We start from the raw sequence: 23,121 nt of genomic DNA, 5'->3' as shown, positions 1-23,121 counted from the left end.
GTGTGTGTAAATTTTATTGAAATATTTAAAGATAAGAGTAAGATTAATACAAACTAAAAGAGCAAAAAAGAAAAAGAAAAAAGGTACAAAAAACTACAAAAATATGAAAGAAAAAAATATAAAGTAGTTTCCAATCTTCTTTACAGTAATTTTAAGCACAATTATAAAGTGACCTTCGTTTCCCTCTATTTACATTGTGACCCTCTTATTTCTCTATTCCGTCCTATATAAACATCAAAACCATAAATCAGAAGTTCATTTTTATGCAAAAAGTCCATACAAGTCAATTTGATCATTCTATTTTGTGACTTATGAAACTTTTTCAGAGTATGGGAAATGTTTCTGGATTTGTGACTGATGATCCGTTGCTCTAATGTGTGTGTGTTTTAGAAGAGAGTATGTGCAACTTGACACCTCAAACTTTATGAAAAAAATTCAGCATTTTCCTATAGCTTTAAATGAATAACAGAACAGAAGAACTGTAAAAGACTCTCCTACCTTTCTGTTTCCATTTCTAGGAAATGATTGAAGAGCTTCAGAAGCGTTGCATTCATCTGGAGTACCCTCTGCTTGCTGAATATGATTTCAGAAATGATTCAGTGAATCCAGATATTAACATAGATTTGAAACCCACAGCTGTTCTCCGACCATATCAGGAGAAGAGTTTGAGAAAAATGTTTGGGAATGGTCGTGCTAGATCTGGGGTTATCGTCTTGCCTTGTGGTGAGTGGACTCTGCTGAAATTGAATGTTCTTTAAAATTACCTGATTGAGATTAGATTCTGAGAGAAGACTTGTAAAAATAGCATTTATGTCACAGTATGTCCATATTTATTTCTCTCTTCTGTAGATATCTCTGAGCATCTCGGAACAAAATTCTCATATCATTTCTGTACAGTTTATACATATTTTATAATTAGTTTCAGTAACAGAGTGACATGAGTTGCTTTCAGACCATGTTGGTGTCTTTTTTTTTTAAATAGGGACTAGGTTAGAGTTTTCAAAGCTCTTTTCAGAGGGACATATCAAGCTCAATATTATATTATTTTTTTCTCTGGATAGTAATACATTCCATGCAAAGTTTTGATAAATTTTCATTTCATTCACTGCAGGTGCTGGCAAATCGCTTGTAGGCGTAACAGCTGCTAGCACCGTCCGTAAGCGGTGCCTAGTATTGGGTAATTCTGCTGTCTCAGTGGAGCAGTGGAAAGCCCAGTTCAAGATGTGGTCTACCATTGACGATAGCCAAATCTGCCGATTTACTTCTGATGCCAAAGACAAGCCAATTGGCTGTTCTATAGCTATCAGCACATACTCCATGTTGGGACACACAACAAAGAGGTCATGGGAGGCAGAGAGAGTGATGGAATGGTTGAAGAGCCAAGAATGGGGTCTGATGATCCTTGATGAAGTGCATACCATACCTGGTAAAGACTCTCCTAATGACTATTGCTTTTGTCCCAGCTGAGGTTTCATTCCTGAATAATGGAAGCCCTGATTATTCTGAAATACGTTGACAATACTGCTTTGCAAAAAGTAGTATATGTTTATAATGAATCTAACATGTAAAATGAAACAAATAACAATAGCATGAATGCTGCAATTCAATGCATTTTTAAGCATCAAATATATATCTTTTATTGTACTTACATCTTAATGATAATTGCTGCAGTTTTTTATTTTTTGGTGGAGAATTAAAAAAAATCCCAGTATGATTTAAACCTAGTGCATGGCTTTTGGATTTAGATATTAGCTAACTTAGTAATGAATTGCCCAAATTGATACTACTGTATTTAATTTAATTTCTGTAGATTTAATTTGTGAAATGAGTTGTATGAGAAATACTGTTAAGTTGTTGCTACAAAACCTATCATGTAGATCAGGGATGTCAAACTTGATTTCATTGAGGGCAGCATCAGGGTTGTGTTTGACCTCGGGGTGGCTGGGTGGGCGTGGCCAGCTCGATGTCTGTTTTCAATTGCGATGGCCTCCTGCAGCCCTCTGCCAGTAAAAACGGAGCTTGGGGGGGACATGCTCCCTACCCCAGATCCATTTTCAATGGCAGAGGCACCTCGGGTCAGTCCTTCACTATTTCCAGGGTGGCCCCGTGGGCCAGATCTAAGCATCCCATGGGCCGGATTCAGCCAGTGGGCCTTGAGTTTGACACTAGATAAATGCGTGGAAATCAACTAAACACATCTAATTTTAACGTAAGATTCACAAATGGTTCATTTAATATCACTTAGCATGAAAAATTAACATGGTGCTATTTTTTAAAATACTTCTCAGACAGGATCTCACTTCTTTTTACACAATTCTTTCAGCAAAAATGTTCAGGCGTGTGCTCACTATTGTTCAGGCCCATTGCAAGCTTGGATTAACAGCTACTCTTGTCCGGGAAGATGACAAAATTGTAGACCTGAATTTCCTGATTGGGCCTAAACTCTATGAAGCCAATTGGATGGAATTGCAAAACAGTGGTTATATTGCTAAAGTCCAGTGTGCTGAGGTAAGGAATGTTTTGTTCAGTGCGAGCTGTGCAAATACATTTTCCAGCAGCAATATTTTTCCTCAGCTAACTTACAATTGGGGTATAACACTCTGGACCATTTGATACTGGAAGTAAAATTTCTGTATGTGACTTGTTTTAGAAATCCTGGCTTGATTTGCCTCCTTTTTAAAAATAATTTCAGTCATCTTGTTTCCCAGTTACAGCTCATTACTCCATAACTCACACTTTTCCCAAGTCTTCTCTCTGAGGGAAAAATCTTCAACAGGGAAAAGAAACAGCTTCTCTTTAATCAATTGCTGCTAGGGATAGAATCAGAAGTTGATAATAGTTCTATATGGGTTTTTAAATAATCAGAAATGTTTAATAAGGCTGAAAATATCTGCCCTTGTCTTATCTTTCCTGCTAGCATAAATACTTTTTTTCTTTTTATCATACAGTGTAATCTTGTAAACTTTTATCCCTGTCACATTTCTGTTGTAAACCTATTGATCTATTGTTACTAAAGTCTGTACTTTATTTTATGTAGGTTTGGTGTCCAATGTCTCCTGAATTCTACAGAGAATATGTAGCTATTAAAACAAAGAAGCGGATATTGCTCTATACCATGAACCCAAACAAATTTAGGGCTTGCCAGTTCCTGATTAAATTCCATGAACGAAGGAATGATAAGATCATTGTATTTGCTGACAATGTGTTTGCTTTGAAGGAGTATGCTGTTAGATTAGGCAAGTAAGTATTTGTGAATTTTAGATATTTGTGTGTTTCTTAAATTTTATAAGCAAAAAAAGACCTCTTCCAGGTTTGTGACCTTGCATATTAAATCCTTAAAATCAACAGTACTACTTACTACTTTTTATATATTCATTTGCATGAAATTACAGGAGTATCAACTAGGGACAAAAAGATGTCTTAAGTTATAAAGAATTCTTGACAAATAAGTTAGCAACTTGAGGTTGCTTCAGAAATGATAGATTTTTCTCATTGGTATAATTCCTCAATAAAATAAAATAATGGATGCAAGTTACACAAGGCTCTTGCACTTGATTATCAAGAGAGGCGGGGATTTATCGGGGCTTGGTCGAGCAGATCGGGCGTCTGGCTGTGGCTGCCGCCGCCATAGCTCTCCTGGACACCCCCCCCCCCTCCATTTTGCTTGCCTCCCTCGCCGTCGCAGCCTCGCCCTTCACCCTTCTGTGTGCTTGGGCATTTTCTTCTTCTGCCTGCCCTCGCTGCTGTGGAGCCTTTGCCTGTTTCCCTACCCAGCACTGACTCTCTACTGCCTTGGCCTGCGACCATCTGCATTGGCCTTGTAACAACCGTCCTCCTTCGACCGCTTGCCACCCGTTATTGCCCCTGGAACATCTACTTTGGGCAGCGTCCATCTGATATAATCTCGGTGACCAGGACCTCGGACATGGTAACGGAGGGGTTCCTGCAAGACACCAGCGTCCGGGCTTTCCGAGGAGGTAACTATTTGAGGAGGGGGCTGCCTTTGAGCGGCTCCTGGACGGCGTTGCCTTTCTCGGCGGCCTCTCTATACAGCTGGTTGGCGGCGGCGGAGACGGCTTTGCGCGAGTGGCGGCGGTTTCGGCCTCGTCGCCCTGGGAGGTGTTGGACTTTTACCGAGCAGTGCCGACGTGCTAGTTTGCTAGTTTGTGCTAGTTTGTGCCCCGAAGAGGGGGTGGGGAGCCCTATAGAAATGTCTATCTGGACTGGGGGACTGGTTTCCTGCCCCCACCGCAACTCTGCTGACTCCCCCCCTTCCCTCCTGGCGCGGCGGTTTTTCTCTATCTTACCGCTGCCCCTGCGGGGCTCTACGTCGCTTTATTGTCTGTCTGCTTGGACTGTGACCCCAAGAACTCAACGACGGGCCTTCTGTTGTGGCCAGTGTCATCTGCTGCTGTTACTGCCTCAGGAGTGCCGCGTTAGACAGTGCCATTTATTGGATCATCTTACATCAGACGCCATTACTCCGGAGAGGCAGCGTGCTTGGAGCTCAGACTCCCCCCAGTGGCCACTATTGGTGCCTTTTTCATTTTCATCTTCCTCTCGCTGGTTTGTCATCCTTACCGCCTTTCTAACTGGCACCTACCCACCCTTCCTGCAACTGCAACCCTTGGGCTTTTACACGTACAAACAAACTGCATCCGTTCGATCAGCGTTACCTCTCGCCGCCCCAGTGACACCACCTCAGCCACTCAGACTTTGCCTTTTTCTACATCTTTGGCAGTCCGGACTTAACATCTTTGGCAGTCCCCTTAACCGCCTAGACTCCTGGGATCTTTTCAATCTTACCAGAGGGGGGGAAATGCCACTCTCCCCCTCTGTATACCCTCTGTGGATTGTGGCTGGGTTCCTAACCACCTTGTCAACTAATTGCCATAGGAAGGGAGAGGAGCGGAGTACCTCTCCTTCCCCCTTCTCACATCGCTCCATTTAGATCTGCGCAACTTTTAGTCTCTCCGCATTTTATGAATGAGGTGTGAATGGTGTGGCTGGTGCTGTATGTGCCCACTTTTTTAGTCCCTATTACTGTTGTAACTTTTTTGTGTTTTAAATTGTTAGTGATTGGCTGCGTGACTGTGTATATCTGAGTAGGCTGGGACCTTATCCAGGTGCCCTCTGTACTGAGTGCTTTGCAGAAGTATCAGGGGGGCCTGGGCCCAATCCCAGCCTCAGGATGTTTGATTCGAAGGGCCTGCCAGAGCATGCGGGAGCTGTGGGGGTGGGTGGAGGGACTACGGACACGGGAGTGGGCCGGAGCATTACGGTCTTAACAGGGAGGGGCAGATATGGCGGGGACTTTAGGGCTGGCCATTACCAGGGAAGGATGGCTCACTACGTCACAGAGATCCCTCCTTCCGGCCCTATGAGCCCCACTCCAAGGCCAGATGGCGTGAGTAATCAGGACCCCGGTCTCAGGCTGCTGTCGCTAAATGCCAGGTCTGTAGTTCATAAGGCTCCTCTCGTTCGGGACTTAATTTTAGACGAGAGGGCAGACCTGGCATGTATTACTGAAACCTGGCTGGGCCCGGAGGGAGGAGTCCCCCTCGTAGAGATGTGCCCAGAGGGCTTTCAGGTGCTTCATCAGCCGCGGGCCCAGGGAAGGGGTGGGGGTGTGGCTATTATCCGAGAGTCTCTAGTACCTCGTAGGATCCCTGCTCCGGAGCTTGTCGGGTGTGAGTCCCTGCTGGTGAAGTTGGACCTCAAGGGTCAAGTGGGCTTGCTGCTAACATACCTGCCTCCCAACAGCGTTGCAGCAGCCCTCCCCTCGCTCCTCGAGTTGGTAGCCGAGCTGGCAGTTGAGTTCCCCAGGCTTATGGTTCTGGGGGATTTCAATTTGCCTTCGCTCGGTGAACACTCTGATGGGGCGCAGGAGTTCATGGCTTCCATGACAGCCATGGGCTTGACCCAAGTAATTCGGGGCCCAACTCACTCGGCGGGTCACATGCTCGACCTCGTATTTCTCTCGGAGCAGTGGAGTTGTGATCTTGGTCTGAGGGGTAGTGAGATCTTACCCCTGTCATGGTCGGACCACTACCTACTGAGGCTTGACTTTCGGAGACCAAACCCCCACTGTAGGGAGGAGGAACCAACCAGGTGGTTCCGCCCCAGGCGACTTATGGACCCTTCGGGTTTCCAGACGGAGCTTGGGGTTATTCCTGATACTCTCGCCCGCAGTCCGGCGGAGGCTCTGGTTGCTGCTTGGAACTCGGCAGCGACGGAGTCTCTTAACCGGATTGCGCCTCTACGGCCGCTCCGAGACAGTGGATCCAGGAGGGCCCCTTGGTTTACTGAGGAACTCCGGGAGATGAAGCGCCGAAAGAGACGCCTAGAGCACCGATGGAGATCCAGTAAATCCGAATCGAACCGAGCACTTTTAACATCTTGCATCAGAGCTTACATCCAGGCAATTAGGACGTCAAAAAAAAAAACACATTGCTTCCGCTGAGTCGCGCCCAGCTGCCTTGTTCAGGATAACCCATTCCCTCCTAAATAGGAGGGATACGAGTGATCCTTTGCAGGGCAGAGCTAAGGACTACGTCCAATTCCTCGCGGATAAAGTTGCTCGGTTTCGGGCGGACCTGGACTCCAATCCTGCAGAACCAGCTGAGGCACCAAGGGATAATCTGGTAGGTCATCGCTGGATTGATTTTCAAACTGTTACCCCTGAGGACGTGGACAAGGCCATGAGAGCTGTGGGTGCCTCCACATGTGTACTGGACCCGTGCCCCTCCTGGCTGGTTGTCAACAGCAGGGAGGTGACACGGGGCTGGATCCAGGCGGTTGTTGCCGCCTCCCTTCAGGAGGGGGTCTTTCCCCCCGCCACCACCGGCGGCGGTGGTGAGACCCCTCCTGAAGAAATCATCTTTGGATCCAGCCGTCCTAAACAACTATCGTCCAGTCTCCAACCTCCCCTTTGTGGGGAAGGTTGTTGAGAAGGTAGTGGCCTTTCAGCTCCAGTGGTCCTTGGAGGAAACCAGTTATCTAGATCCATTCCAGTCAGGCTTCAGGCCTGGCTACAGCACGGAAACCGCTTTGGTCGCATTGACTGATGATCTCTGGAGAGCCAGGGATGGAGGTCATGCCTCCATCCTAGTACTCCTTGACCTCTCTGCGGCTTTCGATACCATTGACCATGGTATCCTTCTGCGACGACTGCGGGAGGTGGGGGTGGGAGGCACTGTCTTATGGTGGTTCTCCTCTTACCTCTCGGACAGGTCGCAGTCGGTGTTAGTCGGAGGGCAGAGATCGACCCCTAGGCCCCTAACGTATGGGGTGCCGCAGGGTTCGGTCCTGTCCCCCCTTCTTTTTAATATCTACATGAAACCGCTGGGTGAGATCATTCGACGGCACGGGATAAAATACCACCAGTATGCGGACGATACACAGCTGTATCTGTCCGCCCCGTGCCAACTCAATGAAGCGATGGACGTGATGAGCCAGGGCCTTGAGGCTGTTAGAGACTGGATGGGGGTTAACAAGCTTGTACTCAATCCAGATAAGACCGAGTGGCTGCTGTGCTTCCCTCCCACTAATTGGCCAAGTGTTCCATCTCTCAGGCTGGGGGGTCAAATAGTACGCCCCTCAGACAGGGTCCACAACTTGGGACCCACAGCTGACTTTTGAACATCATTTGTCAGCTGTGACCAGGGAGGCATTTGCCCAGGTTCGCCTGGTGCACCAGTTGCGTCCCTACCTGAACCGGGAGGCTCTCACAACAGTCACTCGTGCCCTTGTGACCCCTTGTGACCTCTAGGCTGGAGTACTGCAACGTGCTCTACATGGGAAGAGCACTCCCATGTAGAGCATTCGGCGACTTCAGCTTGTCCAGAATGCAGCCGCGTGAGCGATCGTGGGTGCGCCTCGATTCACCCCCGTAACACCTATCCTCCGCGAGCTGCACTGGCTGCCTGTTGATCTCCGGGTGCGCTTCAAGGTGCTAGTTGTCACCTACAAAGCCCTTCATGGTATTGGATCTGGGTACTTGAGAGACCGCCTACTGCCAATTACCTCCACTAGACCAATAAGATCCCATAGACTAGGCCTCCTCCGAATTCCATCAGCCGGCCAATGTCGACTGGCAACTACCCGGAGGAGGGCCTTCTCGGTGGCTGCTCCGACCCTCTGGAACGAACTCCCCGTGGAGATTCATACCCTCACCACCCTCCAGGCCTTCTGCATAGCCCTTAAAAGCTGGCTGTTCCGACAGGCCTGGGGCTAAAGACTTGCAACCCCACTCGAATGGTATGACTGTTGTGTTCTTTTTAACGGTGTATGGTTTTCATGTTTGTAACTTGCCTGTTTTTCCCTTCCCTTGAATTGTGAGCCGCCCTGAGTCCCCTCAGGGAAAAGGGCGGCATACAAATAAAGTAAAATCTAAAAATCTAAATCAACAATCTATTTTCCTACATGTACAGTTATGAGTACATACAAGTACAAACACATAATTTTAATACTGGGCCTTTGAAGTTTTGAGGACTGCATGCCAGAAAAGGGCAATAATTGGACAAATCTATATTTAATTGAATTTGATTAAAGTTATCTTAAAGCTGCGTCATTCCTCAGGCCAATTTCCTCTTTTGTCCCAATAAGTAATGAGAATTCTGTAGCTACTTTTGGAAGGTTTCCAGAGGTTACAACTAAGGAATCCACGCACCTCATATGCTTTCCTGATCTTCAAAGTTGTAATGTATGATATCTTGATTTATATATGCAATAAAAATATTTTGCTGTTGGGAAATTTATGAAAAGGTCCTTAAAGCTGTTTTATAATAATGTAATCTAAATTCAATCTAAATTCAAAGGGCAGTTACATTGTAATTATTTGATAATGGGGACATTAACTTAAAACACTGCAGTGTGAATACGGTTTTTAAGAGTCTCTTGCTTTTGTTGTTTTGTAAGGGGATAGCAGAGGATGAGATGGTTAGATAGTATCATCAACATAGTGAACAAAAATTTGGGCCCATTGCAGGAGATAGTGGAAGACAGACAGGGCATGCTATTTGTCCATGGGATCACAAAAAGTTAAACACGACAGCGCCTGAATTACAGACACTTATTTTCTGATTGAGAAGAACATTAAGTAGTATGTTTCCAGTTAGCTATCTGTTTTCTGTGGTACAAGAAAAAATATAGTTGATGCAATAATTTGCCATGTGAGGTATCCTTGGTGTTCTTGCTTGTTTTCTTGCAAGACTTACCCAAACTAGGTACCACCACTGCTGGCCACAATTTGCTGTGTGTTTTTCAGCACTCTAAAGATCAATTCTACATATTCAGTTTAACTAGTTAACATTTGACAAACCTATGCAGCAGAAGAGCAAGGTACCTATTTCTGCAAGATATACTTGCCAGAATATCTTGCAGAAGCAGTATTTAAATACATTGTTCAAGTCCAGTATCAGAGCCAGAATTTATGCAAGATAGAAACACTAAGGAAAATTGTTGCGGTGTCATTGTTTTATGTAGTAGTGTGTTTTTGTTTCTTTTAAATAGTAGTTGCTGTTGTAGCTTGATCATTTTGGTTGTTAGATTTATTTTCTCTGTTTCCTCTAGTACCAGAGGCAGCATATATATTCCCCTGTCAGTTTTCTCCTCCAAATTTTTCTGCAACAATATCTATGTGAAGTGGGTTGAGATGAAAGCGAATCACCAACCCAAACTCAGTGAGCTTTTATCAGTCAGATAAAATTTGAACCTAAGTCTCCTAAGGTGGTTTTGTAATCTGGAATAATTTTCAAAAAATATTCTTCTTTGAGGTTATTTTAAATTATTTCATTAATACTATAGCATTTTACTTGGTCCATGGAAGCTTCAGAGAGACCATCAAGTATCAGTTTGTGATTTATTTTCAAGCTTATATTCATGTATGTTAAGTCTTTGTCTTCTTTCTTTCTCTTTCTTTTTTTTCTTTCTTTTTCTTTTCTGTTGGATATTAAGTATATATTTCAAATTTGATGTATGTTTTCAAACATGTTTAATTTGAATTGTGTTAGCTTATTTTATTTCAGTATGTCATATGCACTTAGCAGACACCTTAGATTGTATCTTTGATTGAATATTTACACTATGCTCTGGCAGCATCTATTTACTTTGCCACAAAATATATGTTGATTGTTCATTTTCAATGTAGCTCTCAGTGAACTATTTTGAGACCAGAACAATTTAATTCAAAAGTGCAATTTAGATTGATCAGATATAAGAGGAAAGGGGAAAGAAGAACACAGCTGTTAAGTACAAGTTCATTGGTTCAGCTGAAGAAAATGCCTTTTTTATTTTAACAGCTGCTTCTCTCCTTTCATGTAGGATTAGCAGATATATTCCGCCCACTGATCTGTTGAGTCATGAGACACACATCAAGCACATAACATTTTACAACTGTCAGGATTTATTTCTGTGGCGGAAAGGTTGTCTGACAGAATGAATTTGTTTCCAAATGAGTGGGAACACAATCCAGTGAACTAAAAATAAATGAGAGAAAAAATGCTACAAAAAATGAAAGTTCTTCTATAAAAGTATAGCTTAATTACATAGTGAAAACATATTGCTGCCGTTTTTTTATCTTCTTAATCATAATATATTTATAATAGTATGAACTACCTGAATCCAGGAAGTAAAATATTATAACTATTTGATCCTTTACATGTATGCATATTGTCTCTTTTAGACCTTATATTTATGGGCCTACAGCACAGGGGGAGAGAATGCAAATACTGCAGAATTTCAAACACAATCCCAAAATCAATACCATCTTTATCTCCAAGGTAATTCATGTTGCTCTGCTTGATATTGGACTTAATTAGAGAGGTTCAGTATTTATTTTGAATAATCTGTAAATTGTTTTTATTTTATTTTTCATATTCATGTGTTTTTCATTATTGGCCACAAGCTAATATGTTTTACTAAGATTTGGTTATCTATGTTAATGTGAGAATATAGTTTGTTTCCTAAAGGGTCCTTATGAATTTACAGGTTGGTGATACATCTTTTGATCTGCCAGAAGCCAATGTTCTCATTCAGATTTCATCTCATGGAGGTTCTCGAAGGCAGGAGGCTCAGAGGCTGGGTCGAGTCTTGAGAGCTAAAAAAGGTAAATCGAGTCTTGTGTTGCAAGATTCTGTAATTTTAATGGAACTGAAGCATGAAAGTAATATGTTATTTAGCTGACTAAGCACATACAATTTGCTATTGTCCTGTTTTGTCACTGTCAGCTCAAGATTGCAGGTTATGACAAAATTCAAAAATAATTATAAAAAGTACTTCAATAGTGGGCTATCGTTTTCTCTTTCCTGCCTAATCATTCCTCCAAACATTTAATATTTTTCGTTATTTAAAGATACAGTTTAGTAGATCTTAGGTTAAAGAGACTGCTTATTCTGAGTGAACTTTGATGGCAGCTTTGCCAAAATTGTAATACCACTGTAGTAGTATTTTACAATGTGATTAGGGCTTGGAGAAATATTTTTTCATGCCACACTACCCCAAAGGAAACAGAGTGATTGAGGTATTCCATTAGCAGCTTGACCAACCAAAGTATAAAGTTAGCAATAATGACATCTGAGTATGAGATGTGTTTTTAAGACTAATGCATATAAGTACTTTCTGACTGAGTGTTTGGTATTTTAGTGTAAAGTACTCCTTCCTCTAGACCCAAAACTAAGCCTCTGTCAGCAGTTAAATTACAACAAAGAGTAAAAACGTACTAGAACTTATAAAATGCATTTTTGTATTCCACAAATTTCCAAATTAAGAACATTAAAATTATGCTAGCAAACTGTATTTGATAAATTACATCCTTTCTATTCTGTAAAAATTGGAGCACCCAGTTTGACATGTGAGATACCTGGTTTGCTATCTTGGGGACTTCCTTTTCCATCTAACATTGTAATTTTAAAGCATTCTTTTAATGTAAAAAAAAGTGAGATGTCTTCTGCATCATCTTTATTTTCAATGAGGCCTCCAGGATTCAGATGGATACGATACAGTTTCTTTTTAAAAAGTTGAGAGGGAATGGGAGGCTGAAAAATGCTTTGTTTGAAAGTATGTTCACTTTACTAAAGAAAGGATAGGATTTTCTGCTCAGGGTGAAGATTTGCTCCCCTTCAGAGGGCAAAATTGCTGCAATATATTATGGTACAGGTCATGTGCCAGATCAGCTGGATTTTGCATTAACAGGAAAAAAAGCACTTACTATAAATTTCCTGGAAGAAATCATGATTTTTTAGGTGAGAAAAAATGGGGTTTTCTTTTGCTAATGTATACATTTAAATTTGGCAGAATATTGTTATCAGTATACTTAATTATAGGATACTAGAAAGCAATTATAGGAAGTAACTTTTGTAGACAAAAGAAAACCAACAAAACTTGGTTTTTCTTGAAAGTTTTGACTTGCTAGATGTGAGCTAATCTTCCATTGCTAATTTTTTTTTCTTCAGGAATGATTGCAGAGGAATACAATGCCTTTTTTTATTCTTTGGTCTCTCAGGACACTCAAGAAATGGCATATTCTACAAAACGTCAAAGATTTCTAGTAGATCAAGGTTACAGCTTTAAGGTAATTCTGTAATTTGTAATTTACAGAACTGAGAATACAGAACTGGCTTTAATTTTTATTATATTCAGATATTCAGTATTTAAACCAGTGGTTCCTAACATGGAGCCCATGCCCAACAGGGGAGCAATTTGATTTTTAATGGGGGTAATTTGAACCTTGTTTAAACCAATGGCCTTTTAAGCTTCCTCCGTGTGAGTAGAGTTCATATTTTGAGTAAAGTAAGAATTATATGTCACCGGGGGGGGGGGGGGGGGCATCAGGATTTTAGAGATGCTTAGGTGGGACATGGCCCAAAAAAGGTTGGGAACCACTGGTTTAAACTGTTCAAACTCGAGACCGTGGGCAGAGTTTCAGAGTACTACAGTCAAACCAATGTGCCACTAGATGTCCAATATTTTCATTATATTGTAGCAGCTGAAAATCAGTCCCATTTTAAATTTATTATTTTAAATGAAACAGCCGTTGCATTGTAATTATGTTTCTGCCCCTGGGACAAATTTTATACAGTTATTCCTCGACTTACAACTGTTCATTTAGTGACTGTTCAAAGTTATAACAGCAGTGAAAAATGTGACTTATGACCGTTTTCAGTTACAACCTTTGTAGCGACCCCATGATGTGATCAAAATTCAGATGCTTGACAATTGGTTCATATCTATGATCATCATTGTATTTCAAGGTCATATATTGTGACCTCACAAGCAAAGCCACATTTATTTAGTATTTATTTATAAAATTTATTGGCCACCCATCTTATTGCAAAGTATCTCTGGGAGGCTTACAGTTACATATACTATTACAACTTAAAAAGTTAAAATCAGACATTAAAACCAAGGACAAATGGGGAGGGTAGGAAAGGAGGAGGGAAGGGGGATCTGGTATTACTCAACCACCTCCATTGTGTTGTTCCCCCATTGGGGCCCAAGCAGACTGGCAGAGCTACATCTTAGGCCCTTATGAAAAGATGGGGCTAGGGCAAGATGTTCTAGTGGGCAGGAGCAATAGCAGATAAGGCCCTTCTCCTGGAACCTGCCAGCCAGAATAATCAGGCTGATCGGATCCGCAGCATGCCTCATTTGCCAGCATGAGTGGTAAGGCCGATTGCTTTGAAATTTTGACACAACGTTGCATTTGAATACGCACATGTTTTTATATACCTATATTATAGGTATAATATAGTATTCCGGAGGCTGCCCGTCACAGGGAGCTTGGAGGGTGCCAGGCTGGGGCCTGCGGGAGCATCTTCCATGGCAGCTCTTTCAGGGGCCACCGTGGCTTACTTCCATGCGGGGGCCGCCTCTGCCGAGGGAGCCGTAGCCGATGCAGCGAGTAGCAGGGCCGCCAGGTGGGCAAGACCCTGCTGGCAACGGCATGACCCTGCCTGGAGGGAACCACCCTGGGAATGTTTCTTTCTTCACATGCTGTTGGTAAATGTGCCCATTCCAACTTCTTTCCAGCAATTGAAAATTGTTTCTCACATGGACAATTATATGTTGCATATTCTAGAGTCTGCAAACCAGACAATCTCTATATCTGCACAGACAATGGAACAACAAAAATATTGTATATCCACAAGCACTGTGAAATTAAACATATTAGTAACTTGCACTTTCTCTTTTCTTTCTTTTCCATTTAACCAGACTGGAACACGTGGCCGGGTACAGCTAGTGTGACAATAAATCAAGGAAAAAATAACAAAAAGACCGTTGGCTTACCTGAACGGTTGTTCTCGAGACACTGCGAGGAGAGTCCAATAGTGTGTTAACACAGCCTATCTGCCCTTGGACTGAGTGATGTTTTTCTGTTGACCACACCTCCCTTTGCCTCTGCATGCTCAGTTTGAAAACGAAGGAGACAGTCCTGTAATCAGTTACAGTCAATACAGTCACATCGTGTAAGAGAAAAACCACACCCTGGGCAGGTTTGGACTCTCCTCGCAGTGCCCCGAGAACGACCATTCAGGTAAGCCAACGGTCTTTCTCCAGTGCACTGCTCGGAGAGTCCAATAGTGGGACATGCCCAAGCTATTGAGTCCCAGGGTGGGGAAGCACCGGAGCCTCTGGAACTTCAGCTACTCTTTGTAATACTCTTCTCCCAAAGGAGGCTTCGGCTGAGGCAAAGGTGTCAATTCTATAGTTTTTAATGAAGGCCGTGGGGGAGGCCCACGTGGCCGCTCTGCAAATGTCAAGAATAGATGCCTGGGTCGCCCAGGCTGCAGAAGCTGCTGCGCTCCTAGTAGAGTGTGCGGTGACCCAGCACGGAGCCCTCTTGCCCTGGTGCTCAAATGCCAGTTTTATGCAAGCGTGTAACCAACGACCCACTGTGTGTGAAGAGACTTTGTGGCCCAGAGACGCAGGGAGGAAGGAGACAAAGAACGCCTCTGAACGGCGGAAGTCTTTTGTTCTCTTTACATACGTGCGCACGGCTCGTCTCACGTCCAACTTATGCCACTCACGCTCCTTAGGGTGAGAAGGATGGGGACAGAAGTTGGGCAAGATAATCTCCTGAGACCTGTGAAACAGAGAGTTAATTTTCGGAGTAAAGGACGGATCAAGTCTCAGAATTACTCTGTCTGGGTGAATCACACACAGGTCCTCCCTGACAGAAAGAGCTGCCAGCTCAGAAACCCTGCGTGCTGACGTAATAGCCACCAAGAAGGCCGTTTTGATGGTTAGGTGGCATAGACTGGTCGTGCGCAAGGTTCAAATGGAGCTTTCGGCAGCGCCTTAAGCACGAATGGAAGGTCCCATGACGGATACCGGTGAACAGCTGGAGGGCTGATGTTCGCTGCTCCCTTAAGGAAGCTCTTAATCTGAGGATGTTGACTCAGAGAACGAGAGGAGCCCCTGGCCAGGATAGTGGACAGCACTGCAACCTGACGTCTAAGGGTGCTGACAGCAAGGCCTTTATCTAGACCCTCCTGCAAGAAGTCTAGGGTCTGAGTAATCGAGGCTGATGAGGCCTCTATGTCTCTAGCCTTGCACCACTGAGAGAATGCAGCCCAGGTGGCGTCGTAGATTCTAGTAGTGGAAGGTCTCCTGGATGCTTGTATCATTCGAATGACCTGGTCAGAGAATTTCTGCTTCCTCAGGAGTTCCCCCTCAAGTGCCAAACGGCTAGCTGTAGCCACTGGGGCTCCAGATGGCTGACGGCCCCCTGGCTGAGTGAGGTTTGGTCCTGAGGGATTCGCCACCGTCTCTGAACTGAGAGACTGACCAGGTCTGCGTACCAGGGCCTTCTGGGCCAAAAGAGAGCCACGAGGATAAGGTCTGCCTTTTCGACCAGGAGCTTGCTCACCACCTGAGGTATAAGTGGAAGAGGAGGGAATGCATACAATAGTCCCTGAGGCCACTCTGACCTCAGCGTGTTTGTCCCCTCTGCTAGGGGCAGCGACTGAAGAAGCGTGGGAGATGTATGTTGGTGTGTGTGGAAAACAGGTCTACTTGCGGTTTGCCGAATCTCCTCACGACCTGCTGGAACAGGTCCGGGTGCAGGCGCCACTCAGAGTGGTCGATGCGTTGGCGGCTCAGCCAGTCTGCTTCCCGGTTGCTGATGCCGGAGATGTGATCTGCACTGAGAGAAGCCAGATGACGTTCCGCCCACCTGCCCAGAGCTTCCGCCTCGAGCATGAGGGCCTTTGATCGAGTGCCCCTCTGCCGGTTTATATGTGCTTTGGTTGCCACATTGTCTGTCATTAACAGTACATGAGCCCCTTTTACGAGAGCGGAGAACCTTCGCAATGCGAGGCGGGCTGCCCTCAGTTCCAGCCAATTGATGCTGTGAGCAGCCTCCCTCTGAGTCCATCGGCCTTGGGCTAGGTGACCCTGACAATGGGCGCCCCACCCCAGGAGACTGGCGTCCGTGGTGACAACTAGCCTTTCCGGCTCCTTGAACAAGCAGCCCTTCCTGACTGCCTTGGACCTCCACCATGCCAGAGATCGGATCACCTTCTGCAGGAGCTGAACGTGCCTGTGTGAGTTGCTGATCTTGGCCCTCTGCATTGGCAGCAGGAACCACTGCAGCTCCCTGGCGTGGAGACGAGCCCAGGGGACCACCTTCAGGCACGATATCATTATCCCCAGGAGCTGGGAAAGCTGGATGATTGGTACCGACCTGGCAAGGCTGCCAAGTGTTTCACTCTGCGTCTCAAGTTGGACAGCCGGTCTGGAGAAAGAAATACCTGGCAGGAGGTGGAGTTGATGACTGCACCCAGGTGCTGTATACAGGTGGACGGCCGGAACTGGCTCTTCTCCATGTTGACAGAGAAGCCATGGTGCTGCAGAGTCTGCACAGTTAGGGTAACATCACGGTGTGCCTGCTTGGTGGTGAGAGAATGAATAATTATATCGTCCAAATAACATTCCAGACGAACCGGATGACTGCGGAGGTGAGCCGCTAGCACTGCCAGTATTTTGGTAAATGTTCTGGGCGCAGATGATAGCCCGAAGGGAAGCGCCCTGTATTGATAATGCTTCCCTTCCAAACAGAACCTCAGGAACCGCCTGTGGGCCACATGGATGGGGACATGCAGGTAGGCCTCTTTGAGATCTATTGAGGTCAATAGGTCCCCCTCCCTTACACAGTCCAGGATGGAGTGGAGTGACTGCATCTTGAACCTCTTGTAAGCCAGATGCTGATTCAGGCTTTTGAGGTCCAAGATGGCCCTCCACCCCCCTGAGCTCTTGGGCACAAGAAATAGGATAGAGTAGAAGCCCCTCCCCTCTGATCCCTGGGGACTGGCTCTATCGCCTCTATCTCTAGGAGATGGCGGATTTCTGCTCTCATGCGCTCCCTCTTTTCTGGGTTCCTGGGGGTAGGGCAGCGAAGAAACTTCCTCTGGGGGAAGGTTAGAAAGTCCAGGACTCCGAATGGTGTTGAGGACCCACTTGTCCGATGTTATCTCCTCCCACCTGTCGGCATACAGCCGCAGCCGACCTCCGATGGGGGGGATCCCCGCGACCGTCACTTTCCCTTACGAAAGGGTCGGGAGCTACCACTGTTGTTTCCGCCTCCTCGGAATGGTCTCCGAAAGGAAGACTGGGATTGGTTGGCACGAGAACCGAAGGAGGATCTGTCCTGGTGCCTCTCCCTCCCCTGCCTGAAAGGTTCTCTGGTAGGAGGAAGGGTGAGAAGATTGCCCTGCTTCCTGATTTCTGTAAGGTCTCTTACGAAAGGACCCCGCCCCCTTACGGTCACCCCTCTTAAGAGTTGCAGGAAGGATTTTACGTTTGTCTTTAGTCTCGGTGACAAACTTGTCTAGAGCATCTCCGAACAGAAGACCTCCCTTAAATGGGGCCGATGCCAGCTTCCATTTGGCTTTCATTTCGGCTTGCCAATGCCTGAGCCATAGAAGATGGCGTAAAGTGATATTGGAGGCAAGGGCCCTGGACAAGAATTTAGCAGCTGTCAAGGTGGCATCCGCCGAATACTCAACAGCAGTAATAATTTTGGTCAGCTCATGGCGCCATCTAGACTTCCTGGGGGGCGGCCGAGATCTGAGTTAGCGCAGCCAAAATAAGGTGGCCCTGATAAAGAATGAAGCAGAGATGGATGCCTTAATGGCCCAGGCAGACGCCATGTGTGTTTTCTGGCACGCCTTTTCCGACCTCTTATCCTCTGCCTTTAGTCCCTCTAGGAGCTCAGCTGGCAGGTTTGAGTTGGAAGTTAGGGACACAACCGGGGCATCTACTTCAGGAAATTTCAGGATGTCCTCCATCTTCCCTTCCAGGGCATACAATGCCCTGTCACCCCCACTGGGGTTGGTCAGTGTGCCTGGGTGTAGCCACTGGCGCTGTACCGCATCCATAAAGAGGTCAGGTACAGGGATGACCTCAGGTGCTGCTACTGTCTCTTTGAACAGGCCGTGCTTGTGATCCTTGGATGTAGAAGCCTGAGCAGCCTCAGGCTTGGAAGAGGGCCCTAGCTCCGTAGCCGTCATGGCTTTGTGCAAGATGGATTTAAATAAAGACGGCTTGAAGAGGCCAGTGAAGGCCGGTTTGTCAGGGGTAAGGTCTTTGTCCTCAGAGAGGACGAAAATTTCTCCCTCCTGCTGCTCAGAACTGGAAAGCTCAGAATGAGATGGACTGGAGGAGTCAGAAGAAGATACAGGCTCTTTAGAGGTGGAGGCTTTAGGTTGGCGTTTTTTCTTTGGGGGCTTGGCCTTGCGAGAACCCCTGTGCTTAATACCCTCAGCTATCCCTTGGAAAATGGCCAAGGAAATCATGTCCCTCATCTCATCCGAGAGAGCAGGACCATTACCCTTCTTCCGTTTCTGTTTGCTGGGCCTGCGGTGGCCAGCCCTTCCTGAGCTGGATTCATCTTTCTCACCCAGGGAATCCTGGATGGAATCACGTTCCTCCCCAATGGAGGAGCTAGGGGAGTCAGGGTACCCCCAAGAAGCCTCAGGAGAGGGATCCCTTGACCTATAGTATCCCCAGACAGGAATTCACTCCCCCCAAGGGCCTGGGCCTCACGATCAGGGGAAGCTACCTCCCTGCTGCGATGGTTAGGGCTAGGTTCTGCCTGGTGGGGCCTAGAGACCTCCCTGGGATCCACTGTGGCTCTTGGTGAAGACCTTTCACTGGAGCCCTTGTGCCCTTTGCCTTTTTTAGCTGAGGGATCCAGCTTGCTGCGCTTGCTGGAGGGCCCTGCCTGCTCCCCTAAGGCCTCCCTGCATTCCTCTGCCATGCTCAGGGCACCCACGGGGCCTGGAAGCTAGCTGGAGCAGGGATGGGCACGAGCTGGCCAAAGATGGCTCAAATGACGCTTGCAGACTCTTCAGGAGGGAAGGGCCGCCTGTTGGTCAGATTCCTTCCTCCTACCGCCCTCAGATTCCTGAGACTTAGCTTCTTCTTCTCTGGAGGGGGACACTAGCTGGCTCCCCGGACTAGTCCCCAGCCTCCCTGCGGCATTCTGCAGTCGCTGAGGGCTGGCTGTATCTCTGCTAGAGCTGCCTGGGCTCTTCGCTCTTCCTTCTGCTTCCACAAGCGAGGCTTCAAAGAACTCCGCTCTCCTCACGAGCCGCGCGTCCTCCTCTTCTCGGCCTCGCTCTGGAGCGATCCAAAATGGTGGCGGGTGCGTGCGCAGCCGCCTCCCGCTCTTTTTCGCCTCACAGCCCGAAAAGCGCGCGAAGGGTTCAACCGTCGCCGCTGTTGCCGGGCAGAATTGAGAGCCGAGTTGGCCAGCAGCTAAGAAGCCTGCAGGCTCCCAGAACATTGGCTGGGGGTTTTAAACCCCTGGGCTCATGTGGGGATGGTCTCCCACTGCCCCTGCCACTCGCCAGCAGCTGCTGGGCGAGGGTTCACAGACCCCTGGAGCGCTTGCGACCAGCGGCTGCAGAGGAAGCCCGGGTGCCCTCTTAAAGCGACACAAACCTCCAGGAATCAAACCTGACAGTTCTTGTAATAGAAAGACAATTCTGTAATTAAGAAGTCAAACGTGGTCCAATGTGGGAAACTTTCCAGCCTATCTGACCTTAGACTGGAGCACTCCCAAAACGGTCCCAACGGGTGGACTGAGTTTTCAAACTGAGCATGCAGAGGCAAAGGGAGGCGTGGTCAACAGAAAAACATCACTCAGTCCAAGGGCAGATAGGCTGTGTTAACCCACTATTGGACTCTCCGAGCAGTGCACTGGAGACTAGTGTGCTGCAGCATTTGAACAACTGATAGTATGAATCATGCCCTAGAAGCATATGCAGTATGAGCTAGTTTTCCACTAAAATCTTTCTCAACTTTTAAAATTTCCCAAATAAGACTCTGTATAGGCACTTTGCCCTTGAGACCAAACAATGGTAAAGAATCGAATAGAATAATATTGTCTTTCCTGTTTCCAGGTAATTACTAAACTTGCAGGTATGGAAGAGGAAGAACTTATGTTTTCATCCAAAGAAGAGCAGCAGCAGCTCCTCCAAAAGGTTTTACAAGCTTCTGACCTGGATGCTGAGGAAGAGGTGGTTGCAGGAGAATATGGTTCCAAGTCATCTCAGGCAAGTAGTTATTATATCAAGATCCCAGAGTCAGTTGTGTAAGTTGGGCATCATTTAAATGACACAATTAAGAACATTTTATATAACAGGAAAATAATCTCTCTACAATTTTACATTTATCACTCAAGGGAATGTTTTGGCTTATAGCCTAGGACTTTTCCCTGTCTGCTACAATGGTATTAATCCCCATAGTCCTTCAGGTTTTCTGATAGTGTACCCAACACCACTGTACAGGTGATCCTTGACTTATGACAGCCTTGGAATGGGTGCTTTACAGCCCATGAAACACTTCTGGACATTGTAAAATGTCTCCCCCACCCACAAGTGACATGACTGCTTTTCAGGTGCTTGGCCACTGGCTCACATTTACAGCTGGTTGCCCCACAATCATATGAATGATACTTGCAGACTTCCCTGCCTGTTTCCCCAGAAAGCCAGTAGTGGAAGTCATCAGAGGAGGTTATAAGCAGAGACGATAGAGGGGAGCTGAAAGAATTCCATGGGGTGCAGGAAAGAAGCTAAAATCTTCAGAATTTCAATTCTATTTCTTCAGCTCACTGAAGGATTTCCCCTGTGCATGGAGAATCCTTTGGCAGGCTGCAGGAACATTTGAAAACGAGAGAGTTACCTGCCTCAATTCCATGCAGAGCTGGAGTAGTTCTTCAGAGTAGTTATTTTCCTTGATCTGCTTAATGACCTGGGAGATTGCAACCTGGAGTGCCAGGATTGTTGTTCTTGAACAAAGCAATCACATGGGCAGTTGCTTAACCACCTCACTCAGTGGTTGAGGGTTAAGGTTTCTTTTAAAATCCAACTTTTGCTTCTGTAGAGCTTCACAGGTAATACTATAGCTTGTAAGACTCTGATCTTTGTTGGTATAGGTATATCACAGAATATGAATATCTTTTCCAAGTGCTAGTAGTCTGTGACATATTTCTTGACTGATTAAGTCTTTATTATTGATTGAGTCTAAACGACAAAAGCTGTCTGCCATTTCATGTCAGTTGTTGTACCTGATAGCATTAGTTTGGTTTTCTTAATCTTAGTTCCATTTTTTTCATTGTGCTCCTTAATTATCACTACTACAGCTTGAGATTCTTGTTTTTTCAGTTATCAGAATAGTGTTATCAGCATAGCACACCAATGAACATCATAGTTATTTATGTTTGTTTTACACTTTGCAGTTTATGGAAGGTCTTCCAGTTAATAGAGAATGTAAAAAGGTACACTTGGGGGACAGCATTGAGAAATGCCACCCGCCCATAGCAGCTTAAATTCAGCTTAATTTCATTTCTGTAACCTGAATTGTTTAATTACTCTAGACCATACAAAAGTTCCCCCTGAAGTCTTCCAAAATAACATGGAAATCAGCATACTAAGAAAAAAAAATGTAGAATTTCCTCCCCTTCTTTCAGCCTGTGTTTATCACTAGCCCTCTCTTGCACTTAAGGAACTTTTCCATTTCATAATTTAAATTACTAATTTGGTTGTTTAGGAATGGATTTTTTTCAAATCCTGTGATTTATTCTAGCTGCTCGTGCTCCAATCACATATATGTGACTTTTTTGCGAAGGTACTTAGATGTGAGCGGCTGTTTAAATGTAAATAATTCAGTGTCACATGAATTTTTGCATGAAAAAGGCTGTAGTTTTATTTATAAAGAAGGTATAATGTCCTTTAAAATTATTTGAAAACTCTTTTTATGTCTTTTAATTCTTTTTATATGGATTTTAATTTTTGATTGAGAGCATCCAAGAGTTGGTTGAGTTGATTGAAAGATGGGTGGCTATGTAAATTCTTTAAATAAGTAAATAAAATTAAAATTTTATGTTCTTCTTTTCTAGATATCTCGACATTACGGCGCAATGAGTTCTATGTCTGGAGCAGATGATACAGTTTACATGGAATATCAATCCTCACGAAGCAAGGCATCTTCAAATAAACATATTCACCCACTTTTTAAACGCTTTAGGAAATAATATCAGGAAAATGCATTATAGCTATAAAAATGTTAAAATTTCATATTATTTCATAATTAAGGAAATGGAATAAGCAATTTGCTCACAACTGAAGATAATTATTTCAGTATTCTATATTCTTGGAATACTATTAACTTTATTTTTATTTAACAGTTTCAGAGATTCTTAAGAATATTTGAATGTGTTTTATATTTATATTTGTAGTAAGATGATCATAAGGGTGCAAATACCTGAAAGCACTGAATAAAAACACTCTATATTAAAAGATTCTCATCACCCTATCCCTGATTTTATTCTGGTATCTTAAATACTTTATAGTGGTTTAGCCGGGCTGTTGGGGCTGGGATGTGGGAAAAGTATAAAGCTGAGGAAATGTTATTGGAAATTTGTTGCAAAGACTACTGATGAAAAAAGAGTAGAAATATTGAACCATATACAGATTTCTGCTAAGGATACTTGACTTCATCTTTCATAAAAAATTCAGATAGTTGTACTAGGCTTAGGATTCATTCATTATCACTATGTTCTTATACAGTAATAGATAAAAATTATGCAGTGTACTACACACTATATATGCTGTACAA

At 44.9% G+C, this 23,121-nt stretch overlaps 1 protein-coding gene across 2 annotated transcripts in view; it reads left to right on the top strand.

The window, feature by feature from the left end:
* ERCC3 (ERCC excision repair 3, TFIIH core complex helicase subunit) overlaps positions 1-22,805 on the top strand; it is a 29,074-nt gene extending 6,269 nt beyond the window's left edge. The window contains exons 7-15 of one of the 2 annotated variants that reach the window (XM_014067353.2): positions 519-723; positions 1,112-1,426; positions 2,324-2,508; positions 3,038-3,240; positions 10,685-10,781; positions 10,990-11,107; positions 12,453-12,571; positions 20,406-20,558; positions 22,403-22,805. In XM_014067353.2, coding sequence (XP_013922828.2) covers positions 519-723; positions 1,112-1,426; positions 2,324-2,508; positions 3,038-3,240; positions 10,685-10,781; positions 10,990-11,107; positions 12,453-12,571; positions 20,406-20,558; positions 22,403-22,537 — 1,530 coding nt within the window. In that variant the 3' untranslated portion in view covers positions 22,538-22,805. Of the gene's footprint in view, positions 1-518; positions 724-1,111; positions 1,427-2,323; positions 2,509-3,037; positions 3,241-10,684; positions 10,782-10,989; positions 11,108-12,452; positions 12,578-20,405; positions 20,559-22,402 lie in introns of those variants that run through there. The other variant, XM_014067354.2, reaches the window with a different exon arrangement.
* Positions 22,806-23,121: the final 316 nt, after the last annotated feature.

This window comes from Thamnophis sirtalis, unplaced genomic scaffold (assembly GCF_051295495.1).
Source record: "Thamnophis sirtalis isolate CommonGarterSnake01/CBP01778 unplaced genomic scaffold, rThaSir2_p1.2 scaffold_1, whole genome shotgun sequence".
NCBI lineage: Eukaryota > Metazoa > Chordata > Lepidosauria > Squamata > Natricidae > Thamnophis > Thamnophis sirtalis.
This window is presented reverse-complemented; position numbering and strand designations above follow the sequence as displayed.